The sequence below is a fragment of the Molothrus ater genome, chromosome 3, assembly GCF_012460135.2.
Source record: "Molothrus ater isolate BHLD 08-10-18 breed brown headed cowbird chromosome 3, BPBGC_Mater_1.1, whole genome shotgun sequence".
In the NCBI taxonomy this organism is placed as follows: Eukaryota; Metazoa; Chordata; class Aves; order Passeriformes; family Icteridae; genus Molothrus; species Molothrus ater.
In genome coordinates, this window is record NC_050480.2 from 7,495,048 (window position 1) to 7,517,514 (window position 22,467).

The window sequence follows — 22,467 nt, forward strand, 5'->3', positions numbered from 1 at the left end:
GAACATAGCAGGAAAAAAAACCCAACCTGAATCACCAGAGGCAGTGGTAATGGGATATAATTTTTCAAAACCCTCATTGTTACATTACTGACAAAAATAGCAAAGGTTGAGCATCAGAGCTGTCACAGCTTTTATTGGTATAGTTAAATGACCTTTTCTGTGGCTGCAATTGTGCTGTGTTCCATATGAGTTTGATCCTTCAAGTATGTTTATCCTTTTTACTTCTTGAGGGAGGAAAACCAAGCATCCACTTCTTGTGGAGAGGGAGAAAAAAAAAAAAGGCTTAGGTCAGCAGACTGGATTGGTGTCACTGTGCATTGAGCTTAAGAACTTGGGATGTGAAAGAATGAACACATTCCATCTGGGCAAAAGAATGATGTCTGCTAGGGTTCAGTTTGCTATGGGTTTTGAGCTTTTTGTATGATCTCATCACTGGAGGAGGAAAGTATATTCTCCCATAAGAATAATCTTATGATTCATTACTACTGTGGTTTTTTGTGTGAGCCTTTTGAGTGCCAGACCTCCCCCCACTCTTCCACCCCAAATAAAAACCAGCCACCCTGGCGTTGGCTTTATATGGTACTGCTGTAGGTGGACTTACCCAGAATAATGGCTGGCTTTAACAATCAGAGCCTTGCATCTTTGTCTGGAGAATAGCTCCTCCTAACATATATTTATCCAGCTATTTGTCAAGCTTTACATTTTGGGAAGAGAGCTTTGTACACTTTGTCTTCTAAGGTTTGGTAAGCACTTTTTTGCATGAATGTTCCCTCGTATGTATTTTATGTTTTCTGCAAATAATTTCATAGACTTAGTTTAGTAAATTTACTTGGGAATATACTGAATTCTCAGTTTTTCTTTGTTAATATTTCACTGTAGTTCCCCAGCACACTGCCCTAATAATCCAGCAATCAGTTCTTGGAGCAGCTGTGCATTTTGGCAGTAGCCTGTGAAGCTGGAGATGCTCAATCTCCCACATCCCCTAATCAACTCACATATTGAAAAGGTGCAGGCTAATCCAAGTCTAATGGTTTCTGGAACCATTACACCCCACCAGGAAGAGGAAAATTTGTAGATAGGCAAGTAAACCCAGTAGGATGCTTTTGAAGGCCTAATGACATGGCATTTTTCTCTTGCAACATAACTGGAGACAATTTGTTTATTTGCCACCAGTGTAAGGTAATATGTAAAAAAAAATCTGCATTTGTGATCAGACCAAAGTGAATCTGGTGCAGCAAATGAAGGAAGCCATCCTAGCACAGGTCATGTAAGGGACACAGGTGTCACAGCAAACCCTGGGGACTGTGAGGAGCTCATGTATAAATACTGAGTATTTATACAGGAGTATTTACTCATGTATATATATATGAATATATATATATATATATGAGTAAATACTATATATATAAATACTATATATATATGTATATATGTATATGTATATATATGTACATACTCATGTATAAATACTGAGTGAATACCTGTTCCCTAATACAAGTACAGCAGGGAAGTGTCATAAGCATGAAAAGCAAGAAATACAATAAATGATACCATTCTTATTCACTTGGCTGTTGCTCTTTTGCACTGGAGTTCATATATATTTGTAGAATGCAAGAGACTGGTTCTAGTAACAGTGTGTATGTTAAAGTCAGAATTTTCCTAGAAAAAAGTGGCTCTTCAGAAAAAAACCCTAAACTGTATTTTTCATTAGACCTGTCAAAGATAGTCATGAGCTAACAGTGTGGATTTTTGATTTGGTGTAACCCTTTGAAGTTAATGGATTTCTAGCATGCTTTTCTTTTTGCATTTTTAAATATTTTATGGTGTCTAATTATAATGTACAATATACTATATTCAGATGCTAAACTATCAAATTGCCATTGAAGAGCAGAACTAAAGATTCTTTTCACTAAAGCTCATGCCTCCATGCTTTTCTTTTTTTCTTCATTTTAGAGAACTCATTACTAAGAGAGAATAATTGAATAAATCAGCCTTTCACCTGATAATTATTGAACCCTGGAAACAGGCTAGCATCCTGTGATGGTTTAATTTCTCTCTGATAGGGATCTTTTCTTTCTTTCATTTTTCCATCTTACTCTTGCACTCTGATAAACAAAGTGCTGTGTGGTGGGAACTGTTGGAAGGAGGGGGGCATGTCACCTTCAGATTGATACCTGGATATGAAAATTACACACTTGGAACACTGAAATTTTAGTTACAGCATTTGTATGAAGTGAAGGCAGAAGGTTTATTATGTAGTGATTGAAAAGGTCAGCTGGAAATGGTTTGTATTTGTCATTTTTTTAAAGTTTGGGAATCATCTCATATTATTATATGAATAGGACTAATTCCCCTGTTATGAAAATTTTTGTTTTAAATGGAACACGAAGCAGTTGAGATCTAGACTTGGTTAATACTTTCAGTTATGAGACATGGCCAGAGAAGTGGAACTAAAAATAGTTTAGCAGTTGTTAAAGAAAAACTAGAAATTCAATTCAAGGTCATCTTATTTGCACTTGTGAAGAGTGCCACTTGAATACTGAATAGTTCTAAAATGAATAGGTTCTTCTTCTTTATTTCTAAATTTTTTTTTGGTATGTTAAATAAAATAATGTCAAAAGTTGTATAAACTTGGGCTGAATAAGAGCACCTGAAATTTGATGGTGTGTCCTGTTAAGTCTCCTGCTCACTGTACCATTACTCAGTCACTCTCTGGTTCTACCTTTGTTGTAATTGGAACATATTAGCTTAGAATCACAGTCTCCATTTTTAATAGAATCTTTTTTTTTTTTTTTTTTTAAATATGTCTGGCACATGACTGAGTAGAAGTTACTTTTTGGCAAGAACTCTGCAAACTAAATCAGTATCTAGGCCTGTCACCTATGGTTTATTATGCCTGTGATTGATCCAAATTGAAATATAGCAAAAATTTATTATGGGATCAGAAGTTTTCCAAGTTTACTATCAGGCATTTTAGAAAAACCACTACTGTTTGTCATGTACTTTGTGAACAGTACAGAATGTTTCTAGGTTTGAACTTTGAGATGTGTGCCAAAAATATCTAAAAATAAAGAAATCCAGTAGGTTCTTGCACTGTCCTCTTCTCAAGTGAGTGAACTGTATTTCACTGTGGCATATATTTAATGAGACTGCAAAATGCCTAAAAGCTGTACCAAAATTGATTTTCTTTGCATTTAGTCTTCCTGTTTTGAATGTGCTCCTTCCAGTCTAAGCTATAAACTCTGCTCAGAAAAGAAGCACTTTAGTTATGTATATTATTACTTTATTATCCCTAAATTGAACTAGAAGAAGGGTGGTCTAATTAAAGGTTGTAATCCCATTCTGATCTAGTTGTTGGATAGGTGATGGGGTTAGAACACTTGCATTTTGAAAATGAAGAACCTATTTCCTCATTTGATCATGAATCTCCCACGTGCATGAGAGACTTGATCTCAGTATTCTCTCTTCTCCATGAGCCCTAAAGAGCATCCCAGTATTGAGCACTTTTGGAATTGTTAGAATGCCATGGAAAGTGTGATAGAAATTGATTCTGTTTTCTCAAAAATGTCAGGATTGAAAGTTAACAAAACAGCTGGATGTACTTAGGAATTTTCTTGTATCAAGAGATGTGAATAAGATACTGAAAAATCCAGCATGGTCTTTGGAAAAAAATCCCAACAAACACACACACCCCTTCCCAAACCAACCAACCAATAAAAATCACAAAAAACAAGATGGGTGGAGGAAGCAATCCTTTCCCTCTTCCATGAAATATGAAGAAATAATCCTTTACTTTCCTATGTCTCCTCAGCCTTCTCAGTTTTCCAAATGTTAGGCCACATTCCTTGCAAGCCAGACATCATGTGCTTTCTATAGTGTTGGATGTGCTGGAGTGCTGTGTTCACAGAATCTGACTTACTGATAAGAAATCATTCCTTTCTATTTTGGTTTCCTGTCTGCATCTGGACCTTACCCCCAAAGAGAACCTGCATGGTATCACCCTTTCCTCTCCTAATAAATACTCTGTTTCTGCTGTGGTCTGATTTCATGTGTTTCATAGATGATGACATTCATGATATGCTCCTTTTTAACTTCAGGCTGTAGCTCAGCTTCCAGATGACTGGCACAATCAGAATTAGCTACCAACAGCAATCTCCTGGTGAATTTGCACTTTCTGGTGATCAGTAGAACCTTTTCTCAGGGAGCAAATGTTACATCTGGGTGTCAACTGTTGTAAAATATGTCAAAACCAAAATGTGTTTCATTTGCGAGCTGATGAAAATTTTATGCTGGACTTTATTCCCTGTGTTTGTTTTCTTGTCTATATGTTAAAATGTGCAAGGGCCTTCCAATTCTCATTTTTTGTAGGAGTAATTTCCACTGGGAAGTGTAGATTGTATGAAGCTTGTGCAACTCCAGATTCTTTGCTCTTTGCAGAAAGCTTTGTACACGGTTATGGCATTTAATGAAAATTCATGGCTGGTGGTGAGGAAAAGGAGGGGGGAAAAACTGTAAGGGGGAAAAAGTGCAAAAAGAAGAAGTGAATACCTTCTTGATCTCTTTTATTAGTTGTCAGGCCTGTCTGTCTGGACCACAGCTTTTCAGAATGAACTCATATATGCAAAATCTCAAAGTCCTGGTGGTTTTGTGTTCAGAAAGGTGGAATTTCAGCAAGTTGCAAGGGCTAATGCTTTAACATTTTAAATTAAAACAACTTAACCAGAAAGATGATGCTTTGCCACAAGTAATTTCATTTTCTCCTCCACTTTGTATGTTAACAGTGAACAGAGTATCTGCCAAGCACGAGCTGCTGTCATGGTCTACGATGATGCCAACAAGAAATGGGTACCAGCTGGAGGATCAACTGGATTCAGCAGAGTTCACATCTATCATCACACAGGCAACAACACATTCAGAGTAGTGGGCAGGAAGATTCAGGATCATCAGGTGAGGAAAGCTCTGAAAATTTAGAATATTAAGTCTTCAGCAAAATTATGGGAGCAATTTTAAAAAATCGTGGCTTTTTAACTGAAGTAGCAGAACTTTTATTGCTTTTTCCCTGTGAACTAAGCACTTTGCATACCCCCAAGGCAATAGTCCTTTTGCCATTCCTTCCTACAGATATCTATTTATAAAGGCTAGTGGTGTACACAGAAGTCATCTGGTTCTTTTTAAGGCAAAGTGGCAACCTGAAAGCTTCTCTCCCCCACTCTGCACTGTGAGCTGCAGCCTGTGTAGACACCAGCAGTTCTTTTAGCTCTTCCTACCTCATGGAAACTTGCATGCATGATGTCTCATTTCCCCAGGTCATTTTGCTCAAAAAAACCTTCTGATGTTTAGTAATGCTGATCATCTACCACTTAAACAGAGTGAGAAGGGAGTAACAGGGATTACATCTTTATTTCCTTGATGAAGTTACTGGATCATGATTAAATGGCAAATTAGCACTCTGTCTGTAAATGTGCTCTGCCATGGGATACTTGGGATGGGGTTAAAACTTACTCTTTTGTTTGAGAAAAGCTGCTAATATTTGTTTCCCTGCCTCCCTCCTAGCATTTAAAAGAATTATTTTGGTCTGGTTTTGGTCATTTATTACACACCTGAAGCCTAAACTGGTAACCCCCTGTGTGATTTGTTACTAAATACTTACTCCAAGTAATAAATGGTCTCTGTGCATTCATCTGAGAGTGAATCTGGGGTTTTTTTTTGTCCCATTATTCAGCAGAAAAAGGTGAGAGGATATGGTTATCCAAGTGCAATGGGATCCTCTTAGTGGATGGCTTGTAGTAAATGGCTGCCCTAATAGCTCAAATTTTCATCTTTTGTGTGAGCCACAACAATCTTGCAAAATGATACCCTGTGATCCATGGTACAAATCCAGCAAAGCTGTGCAAACCAAGGGGTGCAGCAGCCACAGGGAGAAGGTGATAACTTGGTTAAAAAAGAAACCCAACAAATACCCTGTGAAATTCATGGGAAAATGAGTTTCAGCATTTCAGATGTGTGTTTCAGTAATCTGCTGCTGATGTTACTGCATTTTGCTGTTTGGAAACATGGCTGCATCTTTTGAAGTGAGAACACTTTAACTACAAAAGTTGATACAAAATATCTCATTAGTCCCCTTGTGTATTCCCACCACTGATTACAGGCAGTGTTGGAATCAAAATTGAAATGTTTTGTGCTTTCAGCCTTGTGTTTCACAGATTATGGCTCACGAATTAACCCGCATGGTGAAGGAACAAAATCTACACAAAGCTGAAACTTCTGCTGGAACAGCAATTTGAAACATAAGTAAATTTTTTTTTTTTTTTAATGATTATAGGTGGTAATAAATTGTGCCATTCCAAAAGGGCTGAAGTACAATCAGGCTACACAGACCTTCCACCAGTGGCGTGATGCTAGGCAAGTGTATGGTCTGAATTTTGGCAGCAAAGAAGATGCCAATGTCTTCGCAAGTGCCATGATGCATGCCTTAGAAGTATTAAATTCACAGGAAGCTGGTAAGAGGCTCTTCACTTATTTTCTTCCCCTAAGATTGCTCCAATACAGAAAAATTCAAATGTTTATGTGTAAAAGTCTGTAAGTCTTGTTTTTAATCATAAATAAGCCTCTAGGTGTTTGAATTATTTGGATGTTTTGTCTGCCTAATTACTGCTTCTTAACAGTGCTTCTCAACTGAACTGGCATCTCTGTAATTGCACTTCCTAGTTAGTAAATCAATTTACATATTTCTATATTACATACAGAAACTGCTGGCTTTGCCTTTTTTTTTTTTTTTTTTTTTTTAAGGAAGCAAAACAAAAAGACCTGCCCAAGAAGCATAAGGAAGATACTTTTCAGGATTTCTAGACACATCCAGGTTCCTATTGTGTTTTGGTATTTTTGCTTCTCACTGGTTACTGGTTTATTATGAAATTGTGAAGGTTTTTTTCCTCCAAACTTTGCAATTCTCTGGCACTTTTTACCATGCAGAGTCTTGAATCCAGGGTTAACATTCAGATGAGCACATACAATTTAGACACCAGGTCTGTAATTTCATTTGTTTGAAGTTCAGGGTGACATAGGCTTTAAAACAGTGGTGGAAAAATCCCTGCCTGTCAGTATTCTGCTGATATCTGTAACATATTCTGGGTAGGCTCTACAGCAAATTGATCAGTATAACACTGTGACACACACAGAGGGAGTTTCTTTTAAAAGACTGAGAGTCTTTTGTGTTCTTGTAACCAAATAGAATTCTTTTGTCCTCATTAAAGTTTCAAGATTGCCTGTGTAACAAGAGATAGTACTTGTGTGCCAGTTTCCTTTCTCTGGTGTAGAAGAGAGGCTGTAGATAACTATAACCAGGGCTGTCTCAGCTACAGCAAAAAAGGTGGTTTTATCAAGTTGGTGTTTTTTCTGGTAGTTCTTTCAAGACTTACCTTTTGAAACTAATCTGTCTAGGCTGTGGATGATAAATTCTGCAGTGCTTACATTGTTACACAACACAGGAGGCCAAAATAGAAATGGTAGCTGGAGTTAGGAGGTTTCTTTTTGCCTGCTAAAATAACCCAGTTGTGATTCCCAGTCTCCCACCTCTCAGCTGGGTCTTTTCTCTTCTACATCCCTCAGTTCTGCTTTCCCTAAGGGTTACTCAGCTGTAAACTTTTCATGCATTCTGAGTGTTCATCACCTGTCTCCCAGCCAGTATTTGGGAACATATGAAATGTTGGTTTGTAGTCTTTTGATGAAAAGGCCTGATTGATGGTAGTAACCACAGATTTGGGGGGTTCAAGTTCTTTCCCATTACCTGTGCTTGAAGAATTTGTGTTTCAGTGTGTATATATGCATATGCACATCTTTGTAGTTCAGTTTAACTCCTCATAACACTGAACCCGAGCTGCTAGAGAGGCTGAAATGACATAGGCAGGCTCATTTCTTAGACATTGCTCATTTCTTAGACAGTGTGTCCTTTTTAAATTTTGTGGCTTGTAATTTGTCTAATGACTTGTTCTCTTCCTACTTTATGCAAGGTATTTGTGTGCTGCTGCATTTTTATATTGCCCAGTAGTAGAAATTTTATTATAAACAGAGGTGCCAGTTCACTTTGTAAAGACTTGGATAAAACTAAAATTTTATGACTGTAAAATTTCATAACTGTGTATGACTTATCACAGCCTGGTTGCTGACTACAGTGCTGTTGTCCTCTGGTTTGTTCTCAACAATTCTCAGATTGACACGAATTAAGCTTTGTAACTATGTTTGAAAGTGACTGGGTTAACCTTTAAATATTTCTGAATTACAGCATTGTCACTTTGTTTCTCCTTGTTGTGAATTTAATTCGGTGGTAGCAGCAGGCAGAAGTCAAAATGCATTAATTAGCTGCATCACAAGCTAATGGTGAGCAAAGGAGATAATTGTTCTTCCCTGGCTGCTGTCAGCCAAGGGCTGTGCTGGTTTTAGAAGAGCTGTCACCTGTGCCACAGGCAGAGAGGTGCTCTAGCTTCCATCCAGCTGAAATAAAACCAAACCTTCACATTATCAGCATTGTTTCAACAGATGAGCAGTTTTGCGCTGCTGCTTCTAAAAAAAAATTCCTAATAAGGCACAGGGAATTGCTCTCTCAGCCTCATCTCACTCCCAGACAATGTTTAAAGATAAATGTTCATAATGTTTCTCTGTTAGACTACTGTCAACAAGTTTTATCAGCTGGGAAGTTTGTCACTGTCTGATGTAGATATTACTTAATTTTTCTGACCTGTGTCAGTGGAAAAGTATCTTTCTGAACATGCTGCTTCAATAATGGAGATAGGTTGCTAAGTGGCTTGCAGTTCAGAAACTCATTAATTGTGCTCCTTGCTCAAAGCTCAATGAATTTTGTTTCTCTGTAGCTGGTATAATTTCCTAAAAGTGCAGCTAGAAATGAATCCTTGGTGTTAGGTTCCCCCCCCCAGCATCTCTGAAATAGATGAATATTTACTTAGACAGGTCACTGGCTCTGAGGCTCTAATATTAGCTCTTCATTTTAGGAAATGGATTGTAGCTGCCTCTCTTCTATAAACAAATTACTCTTTCTGAAAAGGTGTTGAGAGGGTATGTGTCATAAAATAAACTTACACTGACATATGATGATCAATACATTATATATGATTAGTTTTGTTTCTTTCAATGTATCTGGTTGGCTTTTAAAAATTCCTAACCCATGCTGTCCTTGTTGGTGTTTGGATGACACTGCTTCAAAAATCTGTATTTGAAGATGACAACTTGTCTCTGTTAGTTTAAATAAATTGCTGTGTTTCCTAGTGTATCCAAAATGGCATATAGAACCTCCAACTGAAATAAAGAAGAGATCCTACATAGATAGCTTCCCTTTTATTATAGAATTGCATCCAGTTAAAGTTAGATTCTTGCAGTATCCTTATTTTCTGCTGTGCTTTCTCATTTTGGCAATTTCTTTTATTAGCTCCCTTATTTTATGTTGTATTTTATTCATAAAAGGAAAGCAGTTTTAATGTTAGCTGAGCATACTATTCAGAAATTCATAAAGCTGCAGATGAATTTTAAATTTTATGCAAGGGTTCACAGAAATCTAAACGACTTCTGAGGGATATTAAAGATTAAGTTGTGTACATCCTTTTGGTTTGCAAGTCAGCTGTTGGGTATGGCTCTCTCTTTTTAAAATAAAATTAAATCATGGTCTCTTTCTCTTGCATATATTTGAAAAATGCCATTGATCTTTTAGTTGGCATCCTCAGCTGTTCTGCTGCCTGCTGGCAAAATTGGAGCTTGTTTAATTTAGGATCTCCCTCTAGTGGATCTGCTGGAGTCGAGGTGCTGCTGAGCTCTCAGGGACAGGTTTTTGTCCTTCTGATGAGTTCAGAGTGAGAATCTCTGAAGTTAAGAGCAAAGGCTTTACTGCAAGTGGCAGCTTTCTGCTAAGAAACCAGCGCAGGTTTGTCTCAGAGGGCAGGGAAGCAATGGCTGCCTTCTCAGTGAAACTGCTGCAAATGCTCTGCTGATGGAGGATTTTATCCTCTCCCTGTGTTATAGGTCTGGTAAATGAACGTGCTAACTTCTCAAATGGTTGAACTCTGCTTATTTAAATGCATTTATTTTATTTTAGCTCTATTCTGGTTCGAATGACTGCATTAGCAAACCCTATTTTCCTGCAGGCTAGTTGGGCAGATTGTAGGCAACCAGCAAATCCAGAAGAGTAGGACAACACAGGACTGCATTTTGTCCTGGAATTTTAAAGAAAATTAAATAAAAATTATTAATTAAATAAAATTGAATATTGCAGGTTCCTGCCCCACACTGTTTCAGAAATACATTAAAAGTGAACCAAGGTTTTATTTCTGGCCCTCATTTGGGAAAATTTGGAAAGACTTACTACTCATTACATTAAATAACTGTTTGACATGGTCAAAAGTGACACCTTCATCAAATGCCAAGTGCATGTCATCAAGTTTAAGAGGTCAAATGGAGAGGATTTCTGGCTCTTAGGCTGTGTGCAGTGTGTTCAGATATTCAGTAATTGTCTTGTCTGGAGATGACAGCTTGCTGCAAAGGTTTTGCATTGCATTACAAAGGAAATTTTCATATCTGCATTAAGTAGGGCTCATTGCTGCAATCAAAGTGGCTCTGGAATGAGAGAAAAGCTTCAATGAAGGGAAATCAGACAGCTGAGAATTCTCTGATGTGTGAGACAATGGATTATTTCTTTGAAGGAATAAGGTCACGGAAGGGAAGCTTGTGTTGGGAGGAACAAAGGAGCATCATACTCAGCACTGCTGCAAAAAACACCTCCTAGTTCAGCTGGAATCAGTGTTGCTTTGTGTGGCATCTGTCTTCAACCTCAGGAAAGCCTTGCTAAGAGAATAGGAAACCAACTGTGGGCTTTCTAGATGTGTGATTTGCACCTGGGGAGGTCCTGGGAGTTGTTTGTTGCAGAAGATGAAAGCAGCAGAAGAACTGAAGCAAGGATGTGACAACAGTAAATCAATCTATTTTCATTCTTTCTCATAGAATTCCATAGATGTAAGATTTGTGATGCTTTTTGTGCTAATCTGTAGCAGTTATATATATATATATATTGGTTCTTGAAAAGATTTTGGAATGTTCTGGATATAAAGGCAGGGTCATGAAGGGCTTCAGTGCATCTGTTCTAGTGTTGCCTTAGATCACAGTGTAATTCATAGGAAAATGGGGAGGAGGAAAAAGAACCAGAGGGGTTTTTTTTGTTTCCAAGGTCTCATTATTTTATCCTTCTGACCTTGGAGGGGAAAAAGCCCCTGTGGTTCAAGTTTTTTGAGTTTCTCTTGAATGAGTAAATTTAGAAGTTAGGTTGTCCAGTTATTAAATAAACAAATCTTTATTCACAGCTGTACATTAATGTGCAGTCCCTTCTCTTCCAGCAGAGATAGGTAATTAAATCCTTGCTGATAGAGGAATGCACTCAAATAATGGATTGAATAATTTAATATCTTTGGGAAATGCAAACTGAAACAAAAATTGGGGTTGCCTAATTGGAATATATAGAGAGACTGCAGAAGACTGAAATGAGAAAAGTGGAGCTTGGGGGCTGCTTTTCTTTGTACTGCTTTGGTTCATGTCATGCTAAAACTTGTTTTGGGAGAATAAAAATTCTACAGCAGTGAAGTAATGAATGCTATACCTGTACTCTTAGGAAGCCTCTGGAACAGGCTGTCAGCACTCCCTGTCAGAACAGGAGTAACATGGTGGTATTTTTATTACCTGTGTTGTCAAATGTTGGATAATATCTCTGGTCTTGCTAACAAGATTTTTCCCTTCCTTTTAAATGTGGGATTGATTAAATAATTTTTTTAGGTCGTTTCTAGGTGTTTATAATAGCTGATACTGATTAGGTAATCCTGATTTATGTGCCAAAATGCTGATCCTGCAGGAAGTTCTACCTGTTTATTAGGCAGAGTATTTCCTCTGCATTGTAATTGCAGATAAGATTAGTGAAAGCATCATCAGTGTTGGCTGTGGTGTTTGGAAGTGAAGGGAGGGTTGCTAAGTTTTTAGAGTTATACAAACTTTTAAGAGTTGCCTGTATGGTGTTGCTGATTTTTTTCTTTTGGTTCTTCAGAATTAGTGGTGTATCATGTGAAAGCATGAAATTTTAGGTGAACAATCTGAAGGATTTAATTAAAATCTGGTAGCTGGTCTAAACTGCATGGCAAATATTAATAGAAGTACATTAATTTGTGGATAAAGTTTTGTTTCATAAACATGGAGGAATGTCAGCATATTTTACAGGTGGGGGTTTATAGTGTTGTCTTTAAAAATATTATCAGTAGAAGTTGTGGATAGATTTAATCTGCTTTTGGGAGCAGGGTGTTTTCATGAAAGCCATGAAGATAGCTGTGAAATACACCTTGGGTAGGCTCAATTCTGTAGTGTTATCCCCCAGTAGTGACAGCCATCACCTATAACATTGCTATTTAATCAAATTTTGGCACAGCTGAGGGTGGAGGGGGAGCTCTAAAAATCCCACAGTGGATGCTATTGATAGATTTAACTTCAATGTTTGCTCCTTTATGTTTGTGCTATTGCAGTTTCATCCAGCAGCTGCAGTTCCTGCTGGTGAAGCTGTGGCCCTGGGCATGGGAGGGTGGCAGAGGGACACTGGGAGCTGCTGATGTCCCCCAGAAAATTGGGTTTGAGCCAAGCCTGGCTCCCAGGTTATCAGAGCTTGGTTTCCAAGGCACTGCTGGCCCTGATAGGGGCTTCTGCTGGCACTGATAGGAGGCTTAGCTCTACTTAAATTCACGTGTGCTTTAATGAATAGTTTTGTTGTTCTTGTTGCCTTTTATTGCCTTGATCAAGTTAAAAGAGCTTGTGGATTGACGTGGAAAGTGTTCAGTTTGAAATTTGGAGTGATGAGTGAATTAACTCAGCTGAAGGGAGCTGTGAGTGAAGCAGGGGCTTGAAGGGAGGGGCAGCCTTGGCTGGGAGATGATTCACCCTACCAGAAGTACTAGAGAAGATTTTGTCACTAGCTAATGCCCTAGTTTTTGGCCATCATGGTCCTGCATATAAACCCATAACACCAGTTGGGAGGGTATGTGTCATAAAATAAACTTTTACACTGATATGATGATCAATACATTATTTATGGTTAGTTTTGTTTTGTTTCTTTCAGTGTATCTGCTTGGGTTTTAAAAATTTCTAACCCATGCTATCCTCATTGGTATTTTGATGATACTGCATCAAAAATCTGTACTGGAAGATGACAGCTTGTCTCTATTATTTTAAATAAATTCCTGTGGCTTGAGCAGTGACTTGGTTTTGGTTCTGCTCAAGGCTGGTTAGAAAATCAACCCAGCCTTTGTTCTGGCATGGCCTGGAGCAGGACAGGCTCTGAATGGAGCTGGAGACACATCAAAGAGGGATACCACAGTTGTTGTTCTTACTGCTTCCTGCACAGATCTCTGAAAAGCCTGCTTTCCATTCATTCAGAAAACCTTTAACCATTTAAATACCAATAAATTTTAAGTTCTTATATACCCTAACAAAAATAAATCTTTTTGGCTGTAGCTTTGAACTCTTGCCTGTGGTGTGGGCTTTGTTTAGTAGGAGTATTCAAACTGTCCTTAAAGAAAATATTTTCTAAAGATTATAATTAGCCAGGTCACTTATGTTTATATCATATAAATGTATAAATAAATTTGCTGTCCACTTTCAGTCTTGGAAAAGACTTCTAAAAGACAAGTCACACTTTGATTTGGATATCAGACTGTATAATTGGAACACTGCTTAGTTTTGGCACTAACATACTGAGAAGTGAAGGAGTGGGATTTCTTAGTTACTGAGTTGTTTATATAAACTTTTCCTCTGGGGAGAAAATGGAGATCTTTACCTCAAACTAAAATTCTTATGTGTGATAGTTGACCAGCCTTAGCAGATTTATTCAAAACTTAGGCTGAGAATAAGCTGTACTCTGAAGCACAGTAATTGCAGGTGGGAGGTTTTCTTTGCGGTTTTGCCTTCTTGATTTTTAGGGCATGTGAGGTTCTGAGGAAGATTTCACATGATCTGACTGCCCCTTCTCATCCATCCTTGTGTTACCAGCTCCCAAGTGAGCCTGTCCAGCCAAAGGAAAACACCCACTGCAGCTCAGTGTATAATTTGCAGGACATGTCTTGTGCCAATCTTGAGCAGCTGATGCTTGGGGGGTTTTTTAGGGCTCCAGGAATGTGATATTTTCAATATCAGTCAGTGTCAACACTGATAACATACAATGCAGCTGGCAGGAAAAGAAGTGGGGTAGGGTGTGGTGTGATACTTCAAAAGAGAGGAGGTAACTGAGAGAGTGTCACAGACATCTTTTATGGAAAATCCTTTCCTCCTGAGAAGCTGAGAGGCCTCAGGAACAAAATGTAACAATAGTTATCTGCTGCTGTGGAATGCAACAGGTGCATCTGGGATTGGCCCATGTTGGTTGTTTCTAATTAATGGCCAATCACAGCCCAGCTGGCTCAAACAGAGAGCCCAAGCCACAAACCTTTGTTATCATTCTTTCCTACTCTATTCCTTGCTAGCCTTCTGATGAAATCCTTTCTTCTATTCTTTTAGTATAGTTTTAATGTAATATATATCATAAAATAATAAATCAGCCTTCTGGAACATGGAGTCAGATCCTGGTCTCTTCCCTCATCCTGGGACCCCTGTGAACCATGGTCACAAAAGAGGAACAAAACAGGAACAAAAGGCATTGAGGGAGGACAAACCCTGTGTTTCCTTCCTATGCTTTCATAGGGACCTGCAACTGAAATTGTTTGGCTTTTGAACAGAGATACAAAGTAACCAGTCAGTTAGGGCTAAAAAAATTAAGGAGTTTGATAAACTCCAACTCTGGTTGTGGTTTAAAAGGGTGATGTTGGGATGCTTGATTTGGTTCAGGCAGTGCCCAGCAGTCTGATGTTGGTGTTCTGATGTTGATGCCACTATAATTGTCATTGTTACTGCATGAAGCACCAGGTCTGGCTGTCATCTAGCTGGTGGAAATGCTTCATGCAGGGCTTTTTTTCCCCTGAGATTTTTAATGTGGTAGATTGCCAGTCCATCTCTCACCACACACTTGCCTGAACTGTCATAGAGGAAGGGTGATGCAAAGGTGAAAATAAGCTGAAAAACCAGAAAGCACTGAAACTGGAATGGCTGCTGAACAAATTAGTATAAAATTATATCCTCTGTCTGTCAGAATGTGCTGCAGAGTGCACCATCTGTGCCTTTTTAGAAAAAGAGAGATGTTAGGTTTTCTTTAAAACTCAGAATGAATAGACCATTCAGCCTCATCTCTCACTTGGCTTATATTGGCTTCTGAAGATAAAGTGATCCTGTAAAAGGATCAGAGTTCTTTTCCAGGCAGTATCTGAATATTTCTCATGGGGGTTTGTGTTTCTGAGGTATCTTAAAATGTTCAGAAGCCTCTGAGAGAGGTTTTCACTACCTAGTTCCTGTTTATTTAATATACCACCTGTCATGCTACCCAGGCAGTTGTATTTTAGCAGTAAAGTGGTAGTCTTGGCTTGCTGTAATAAACCTTCTAGGATAAAACATGCTTTTCCACCTGGCATGTACCTTTAATTTTATAATGTCCATTAGCAGGGTGGCTGCAGAGGGAAATTTCATGAGAAAACAGGACAAATGACTTGGGAGCTGAACTTCCCTTTTCCTGAAAGCCTTTGGTATACTCAGATTGCATTTCCTTAAGGCAGAAATGTGTAAGAAGTACTGGAACCAGCAGGTTAATTGCCAGCAGGGGATTTTTTTCCTTTTCTGTGTGCATAGCTGTGAAAGAAGCCCATCCCTGGAGGAGGCTGGCCAAGCTAAAGCTGCCTGGGCTTGCTTGTGTTTGCCATGTGCAGAATTGGTGGATAACATGGTTTTCTGAAGGACACTGCTCTGGAACAAAGTTTGAGGCTATAGGAACAGGTTTTTCTCACAACTAGGTGTGTTGGAATAGCCAGTGCAGATGAAGGTTGGTGTTTACTTTCTGCAGATGTTGGCTAAAGAATGATTTAAAAGGTTGGAGAGTTGTGGTCTGCACCCAGCTACCTTCTTCAAAAAAAAACCTTTTAAATGGTCTTAAAGATTAAATTGGCTGAAGTTTGATCTTTTCATTTCTACTGCATTTTCAGCACAAAATAGTTCTGGTTCTAGTTCTCAGTTTCTACAATATGGACCCATTGTGACCATTTCTTTTCATTTTTCTTTTTCATTATTAATTTTCAGGTCAGCGTGTTCCATTCTGAGGAATAAGCCAGGAATTTCATCCTATATCTGATACTCAAAAGTGCTGCTTGCAGTTTGCAGCTCAAGCTGTGAGCCTTGACTTACTCCAAGTGTTGTGCTGGGCATGGCAAGCAGCAGAGCTGGTGTTTCCAGCACCTTTCAGTGCTGCTGGATTGTGTCTGCTTGTGAAAGGCCACCAGAGGCTGCAGGCAGCAAATAGCCCAGCTGCCTGGGAGCTGCTGTCATGGGCATTAAAGCTTTCCACCTGTCTCACAGGGCAGAGGAGAGGAGGATGTGTGTCCTACAGAAGTTTTCAAGCAGAAAAGTTTTCCAGATGAGCCGTGTGGCAGATGTTTCTGTTGAATGGTCATTTAACTGCAATGAGGAATTAATAATTAATTTTTTTTTTGCATTTATAATACAGGTTAAAAATATATAGTTTTTTAATATTGAATTTTAAATATATAGTTTTTTAAATATTGCATTAAAATATAGGTTTTATACCTGGGGGTGTCTCTTGGAGATACTCAAGCAGCATCAAGGCATTAGGTACAAGGGCCTAGTGCTTGCTGAAAGAATAACTAAGGAAGACACCACATCTGGGGTACACTGCCTGCTTTCATCCTCCACAATTAAATCCCATTACTTTTTGTAATTGTAGGGTACATAGATAGTGTACACTTTTATAATTTTCATGATTAAAGATCACAGTGGACACAAAACTGGCATTCTGAGGAAATTAACCTTTTTGTAGGGCTTTTAGACAAGGCACTTGTTGGCTGTGTCTCAAGCAAGTTGCCTGTCCTTGATGTGTCAGTGTATCACATGTGGTCTTTTTATCACTCTTTTTGGGTGACTTTCACAAATTCAGATAGGAAAAAATTTTGCATTTTGATATTTGAGATGGGGAAGATCTCATTACAACTCCATAACTCTAACTAGTTTGGTGGAATATCAGTGGGAAATCACTGCTTTGCTCTTGGACATTTTCAAAACTCGATGTTTTAATTGATTTTAATTCTTTTTTCTTATAAATCCCATAATCTTGAGCATAGCTGTAGTCTAAATAATTTCCTGGATTACCACCTGACAGCAGCAATGCATCCATGGTCTCCTATATTTCATTCCACACTCTGTTGTTCTTCACTTCTTTTTACACAGTTTTGTGCTGTAAATACATTTGTGATTAAAATGGTAAAGCTTTTTTTGTTTCTAGAATACAGATCTTACATAGACAATTACTTGGAAGTTGTATGGTTCAGAATTTCCCATCAGTAAAGGCTGAAGATGATTTTGCATGACCACCTTCCCTTTTGCATCTCTTGTGCTTAGCAGAATTCACAGTTTGCACGTTTGTTATATGCCCCCATTCCTTTGGACACAATACTTACCAATTCAAAATTCCTTTGGACACAATATTTATCAGTGCAAAAAAGGTCTTTGATCCAAGTTGATGACCTGAAATCTGAGTAAATTTTGGTGTGACCTGTAGAAACATGCTTTATCTTCCTTCTCTCAGTGTGGTGGTATGGTTCTGATGGTTTTTCTCCTGTTCTTTTGCTTTTTTTTTTTTTTTTTTTTTTCCTTTTTCTGTTTTCTCCCCCCTTTCCAGTGTTCTATTTAGGTGAGTGGTTTAATTTTTTGAGCCTTTCCTGCTCCTCCAAGAGTATTTGTTCATTGTTTTAAGAAAAACAATCAGCCTCGGAGTGCTTTTCAAAGCTTTTGTCAAATTCCATCATGCAAAGAGTTTGTTTTGCATTTTTGTGAGACCTTTCCATCCATGTGAAATAAATTCATTCTGCAGATGTGTGAGGTAACGTTGTACATGTGTGAGGTTGCAGTTTTTATTTGCTGCATTATGCTGTTGAGCTTGTTTGGCTTAAAAAGCAAAAGTGAGCAGTTCTTAAAATGTTGTGTGATGGCTGGCTTTTTTCTTTGATTTTTGTGCCTTTTTTTTTTTTTTTTTTTTTGTGCATGGTAAAATTTCAGACCATTAATTTATGATCTGTTTTTGCTCTTAGGTCCTACATTGCCTCGACAGAATTCACAGCTTCCCTCTCAAGTACAAAATGGTCCATCACAAGAAGAAATGGAAATCCAGAGAAGGTATGGTATTAAAAGTGAACAGCTTGTTCAGTTCAAGGAAGTGATAACTCTTAATGAGGAGAAAATAAATGTCAAGGACTTAGAGTTGCTCTCTTGCACGAGGGCAGCATTTGTGTGTGCCGTTCTCAGTGCCACTGTAAAAACTTTCTTGCTGGATCCCTTGTTCCTGCTCTCCACCCATTCAAACAATGCAGTTGGAATTGGCATGCCAGGAAAGAGTTGAAGATCAGAGAGGAAGCCTTGGGAGATTTCACTGTTGTCATTTTCAACCAGGCTAATTCATTTTCCAGTGACTGTTGTGTGCTCAGTTTTTGACACTGAAAAAAGCAGCAAGTGAGGAAGGAAGCTTTGGAAGCAGAGAACTGAGTCATCATGAATGACAGGGCTTTTGTCCTGAATGTGGATGTGCTAGATCAGAACATTCTATTGGAAATCTTGTTTGCCTTTACACTGTATTCTTTAGCAAAACCCCTTCATTTTCTGCTTTTAGTGTATAAATTGATGGAGCCTTTAGCAGTTTAATTTTCAACTGAAGCATTGCTGGTTATATCTGTGCTGCCCTCAGTGACTGGTCTGTGTTCCCCTGGCCAACTGGGGCTTCCTCCAAGTTTAGCTGTTCCATTCCATTTCTATCCCTGTGGGATATTTTTTCAGACCTGTAGCATTTTAAACATACAGAGTCTTTTCACATTTCTTTTAATAATCATTATGTATTGATGAAGTGCCCATTTTCTACAAACTCTGTGGTTGCCATATTCCCAGTTTTGCTTTGTGGCAGTGTGGGGTGAGTGTGGGGGTTATGGGTGTCTGACATGGCAGAGGCTTGTAGGACAGTGCTGTCCCACTGGGCTAAGGGAAAACAGCAAGACCTTGGGCTGTCCCAAGCACACTGCCTGTGCTGCAGTCCTGGATTATTTTACCATCAAAACACTCCCAGGAGATTAGCTGTTCCCTTCCTGAAGGGATGCTGGGAATGATTCAGGTCACATGCAGGACAGATCCAGGGAGCAGGAGCCTTGGATAAATGGGAGGTGGTCCAGGCTGATGGTGTAAATGCACCTAACAGCTTTTTGTGCTGACTGGAAGAATGCTTCAACATGTTGGCTCTAATTAGCACTGAAGCTTTCTCTATTTTGCTATTCAGCATTTAGAGGTGAGCAGAACCAAATTGCCAATTTAGGAATAATTCATTTGATAAAGAAGCTATATATGTTGAACAAAGGGTTGCCATCAAAATTGGCATCATACTTGTCTGTCTCTTTTCTTCTGTGTCTTCTTAAATCTGAGCAGGAACCACTTTATCTGAAAGTTACCTTGTTTAAGAACAAATAGCAAGAACCTCATTACAAATCTGTCTGTTTGATGTGTTTATGTGCAAGTTTGCTGTCATGATAAAAGTCTTTTATGTCACTTCTTTTGACAGACTTTTAAAAAGCCTTTTTTCTTTCGATTTTTTTTCTGTCCTACATTAGTGGTTTTTAGTATTTTTATTTGCTGTCTGTTCCTTTAGAAAGCTGCATTATCTGAAATTTATAATGCTGAAATACTTTTGAGAGAAGCATTGTAGAGTGGCATCTCCTCAGAATAAGTGCTGCCCTATATTAAGAGCTCTGAAAGTCTCTTGAAATTTTTGGTATGTGAAGGACATCCTATCAGATGGCATTCTTATGGCTTGGCTTTTTTGATCAGTGTGCTCGACTTGTTTCCATTTAATGCAATGTCCTCTTTGAAGTCTGCTTCTGGGTTGGTTTTGTTTTTCCCTGAAACAAGGATGGAGCACTGGAATGAGTGTTTTACTCATGCTGCTAGACAGATTGCCCGTGGAAGGACTATTGCTGCTGTGTCATTAAGCTTAAGAAGAACATGTAATTTTGTTAAAACATTTCACAAATGCTTCTTCAGTCTCATGACTCCTCTAACTACATGGCAAAAACAAAGTTCAATTAACTCTAAGCTAGAACTTCTCTTCTGTAGTAACTGTCTTGCAGCTTTCAGACTCTAAGAGCAAGAGTTACTACCATCATGTAGAGAGTAGTAAATAGTTGGGAAGAAAAGGTTTAAGTATGTATTACTTTGAACATATCTCCAAGTGACATTTCCAATCTCACTAAAGGGTAAAAGCAGTGTGGGCAGGCTTGAATCCTGTGGGGAGCAGCAAGACTACAGGGAATGCAAGAAATGGGAATAAATGTTACTGCGTGGGCAGGGACATGGGGTTTGTGATGGAGCAGGAGAAAGGCTGTGCCAAGTCTGTGCCTTGTGGAATGTGTGTCTGTTGGGTGGGGGTTTTCTTGGAAGTGTGGCTTGGTAATAGTTGTCTTTGAATTCTGCTCTCCCATCCCTCCTCTTAGGTGTGCCTGGATTTAGCAGTGTGTAACTGACTCCTGTGTTAAGTGCAGGAAAATGTTTTTTTAAATTATTCTAAGCTGGAGAAAAATATCTGCTTGTGTGAAAATTAAAGGGACCCTGTGGAGGTCTAGTCTAACCCTCTGCTCAGAGAAGGACTAATTTCAAAGTTAAATTATGTGGCTTGGAGCTTCAGGGTTTTCTTAGGCAGAAATAGAAACATTTCTTCAGAAGTATTTTGCCAAAGGACTGACCAGTGAAGAGTGGCATAATAAAGAGAGCTCTTCAGCCATCAGGGTCTGATGTTTTCCTTTGCTTTCATAACCAGTGTTCAGGAATCTTGGGAAAATTGGGAATTGAAGAGTGAAATTAGTTCATTGCCAGCAGAAGTACATTATTTTGGTTCAGAGATTTTTCTCTGTTTTTAGAAAGGATTTAGATGCCCTTACATTTTGGGTAAAACTGCTTTGTTTATTTTGCTGCAGAGCTTCCTACTTGAATATTTGTATTGCTTACTGGGCAGTGATACAGTTCCTAAGGCTGCTAGGACCAGATGTGCCATCTGAAACACTGAGGTTTTTATAAGGCCAAGATTACACATAAGGTATAATGAACTAATTTTTTCTGGTGAATTGATAACTTTGTTACTGTCTTTTAAGAAACCTTAACACATGGTGGATGCTTTCCCTCTCAGGGGGTACTTGATGCTAGCTGTAATTTTCCTTAATTTGCACTCACTTCAGTACAGTAATAGCAGGCTTTAAAACACTCCAGCTTCCATTTTGATCCTCAAAACTGAAGGGATATTTTGTTCTGTGAGTTGTTTTTAATTTTGTCAGAGTGGTGGCCAGGCAGTGTTTATAAATTCCACTGATTGATAATGAGCCAGCTTCAGTTGACATACATATTTGTTAATAACTGCAGAGTTACCTAATGCCAAAGACCATTTTAAAATACAAGATTAGTTCATGGCATGCCTGTGTGTGCTACTGGTGCATGTAAATTTACCTTCTCTCCCAGCCGTGGTAAATACATTGTCAGGAATATGAGTCACTGAGTTGGTATCTAATATGACACTTGGGAATTTAATGAGTTAATGTTTATAAATAACTTCAAAATGGTCACTGCTTCATAAATAAAGAGCTCCAGGAACAGAGGAACTGTACAGATAGTAAGGAATGATGAGGGTGTACAAGCCCCCCACTGCCCTTCAGGGGCGTCATGGACCAAAACTCGACCGAATTCTTTCGTAAGTACTCAAAAACATTACAGGTTTGGAAAATGCAACAGCAGAATATTAGGGAGGGATTGTACTTATTAAATACTTTCTTTGCTTTGGTTTAGTTTGGTTTGTGGTGATACTGTTAAAGAAAACACAGGTATGCCTGTGCTAGAATTTAGTATTAATATGGTGTGGGTTTCGTAACATCCTGTGGAAGGATTCTTAGTTTTAGTACAAGTTCAGAGGCTGTCAAATGTAGCAGTTTCTTAGTAAATAAGAGACTTGAAGGCAATATTTTTATTTTACAGATTAATTTTTTTCTGAATTTTGCTAATCTTATTCTTCAACTATAGTAAAATGTTTTCCCCCTTGTAACTTAGTAATTATTACATACTCCTGAGCTGTTTTGAAAACATATGTAGAAATGCTAAGAAAAAAAAATATCCTGCAATTCAGTGTCAATGTAGCTATTGTAGTTTAAGGGAATCAAAGTTTGCCCATGGCTGTGTGTCCCTGGTAGCCTTGTTTGTACTGATTTCCCACAGCCTGTAACT

At 38.5% G+C, this 22,467-nt stretch overlaps 1 protein-coding gene across 6 annotated transcripts in view; it reads left to right on the forward strand.

Moving 5' to 3' along the window:
- ENAH (ENAH actin regulator) overlaps positions 1-22,467 on the forward strand; it is a 93,249-nt gene that overhangs the window by 40,543 nt on the left and 30,239 nt on the right. For 3 of the 6 annotated variants that reach the window (XM_036379571.2, XM_036379573.2, XM_036379575.2), the window contains exons 2-5: positions 4,782-4,947; positions 6,323-6,500; positions 17,852-17,863; positions 18,261-18,345. In XM_036379571.2, coding sequence (XP_036235464.1) covers positions 4,782-4,947; positions 6,323-6,500; positions 17,852-17,863; positions 18,261-18,345 — 441 coding nt within the window. The remainder of the gene's footprint in view (positions 1-4,781; positions 4,948-6,322; positions 6,501-17,851; positions 17,864-18,260; positions 18,346-22,467) is intronic. The other 3 variants (XM_036379572.2, XM_036379574.2, XM_036379576.2) reach the window with 1 other exon arrangement.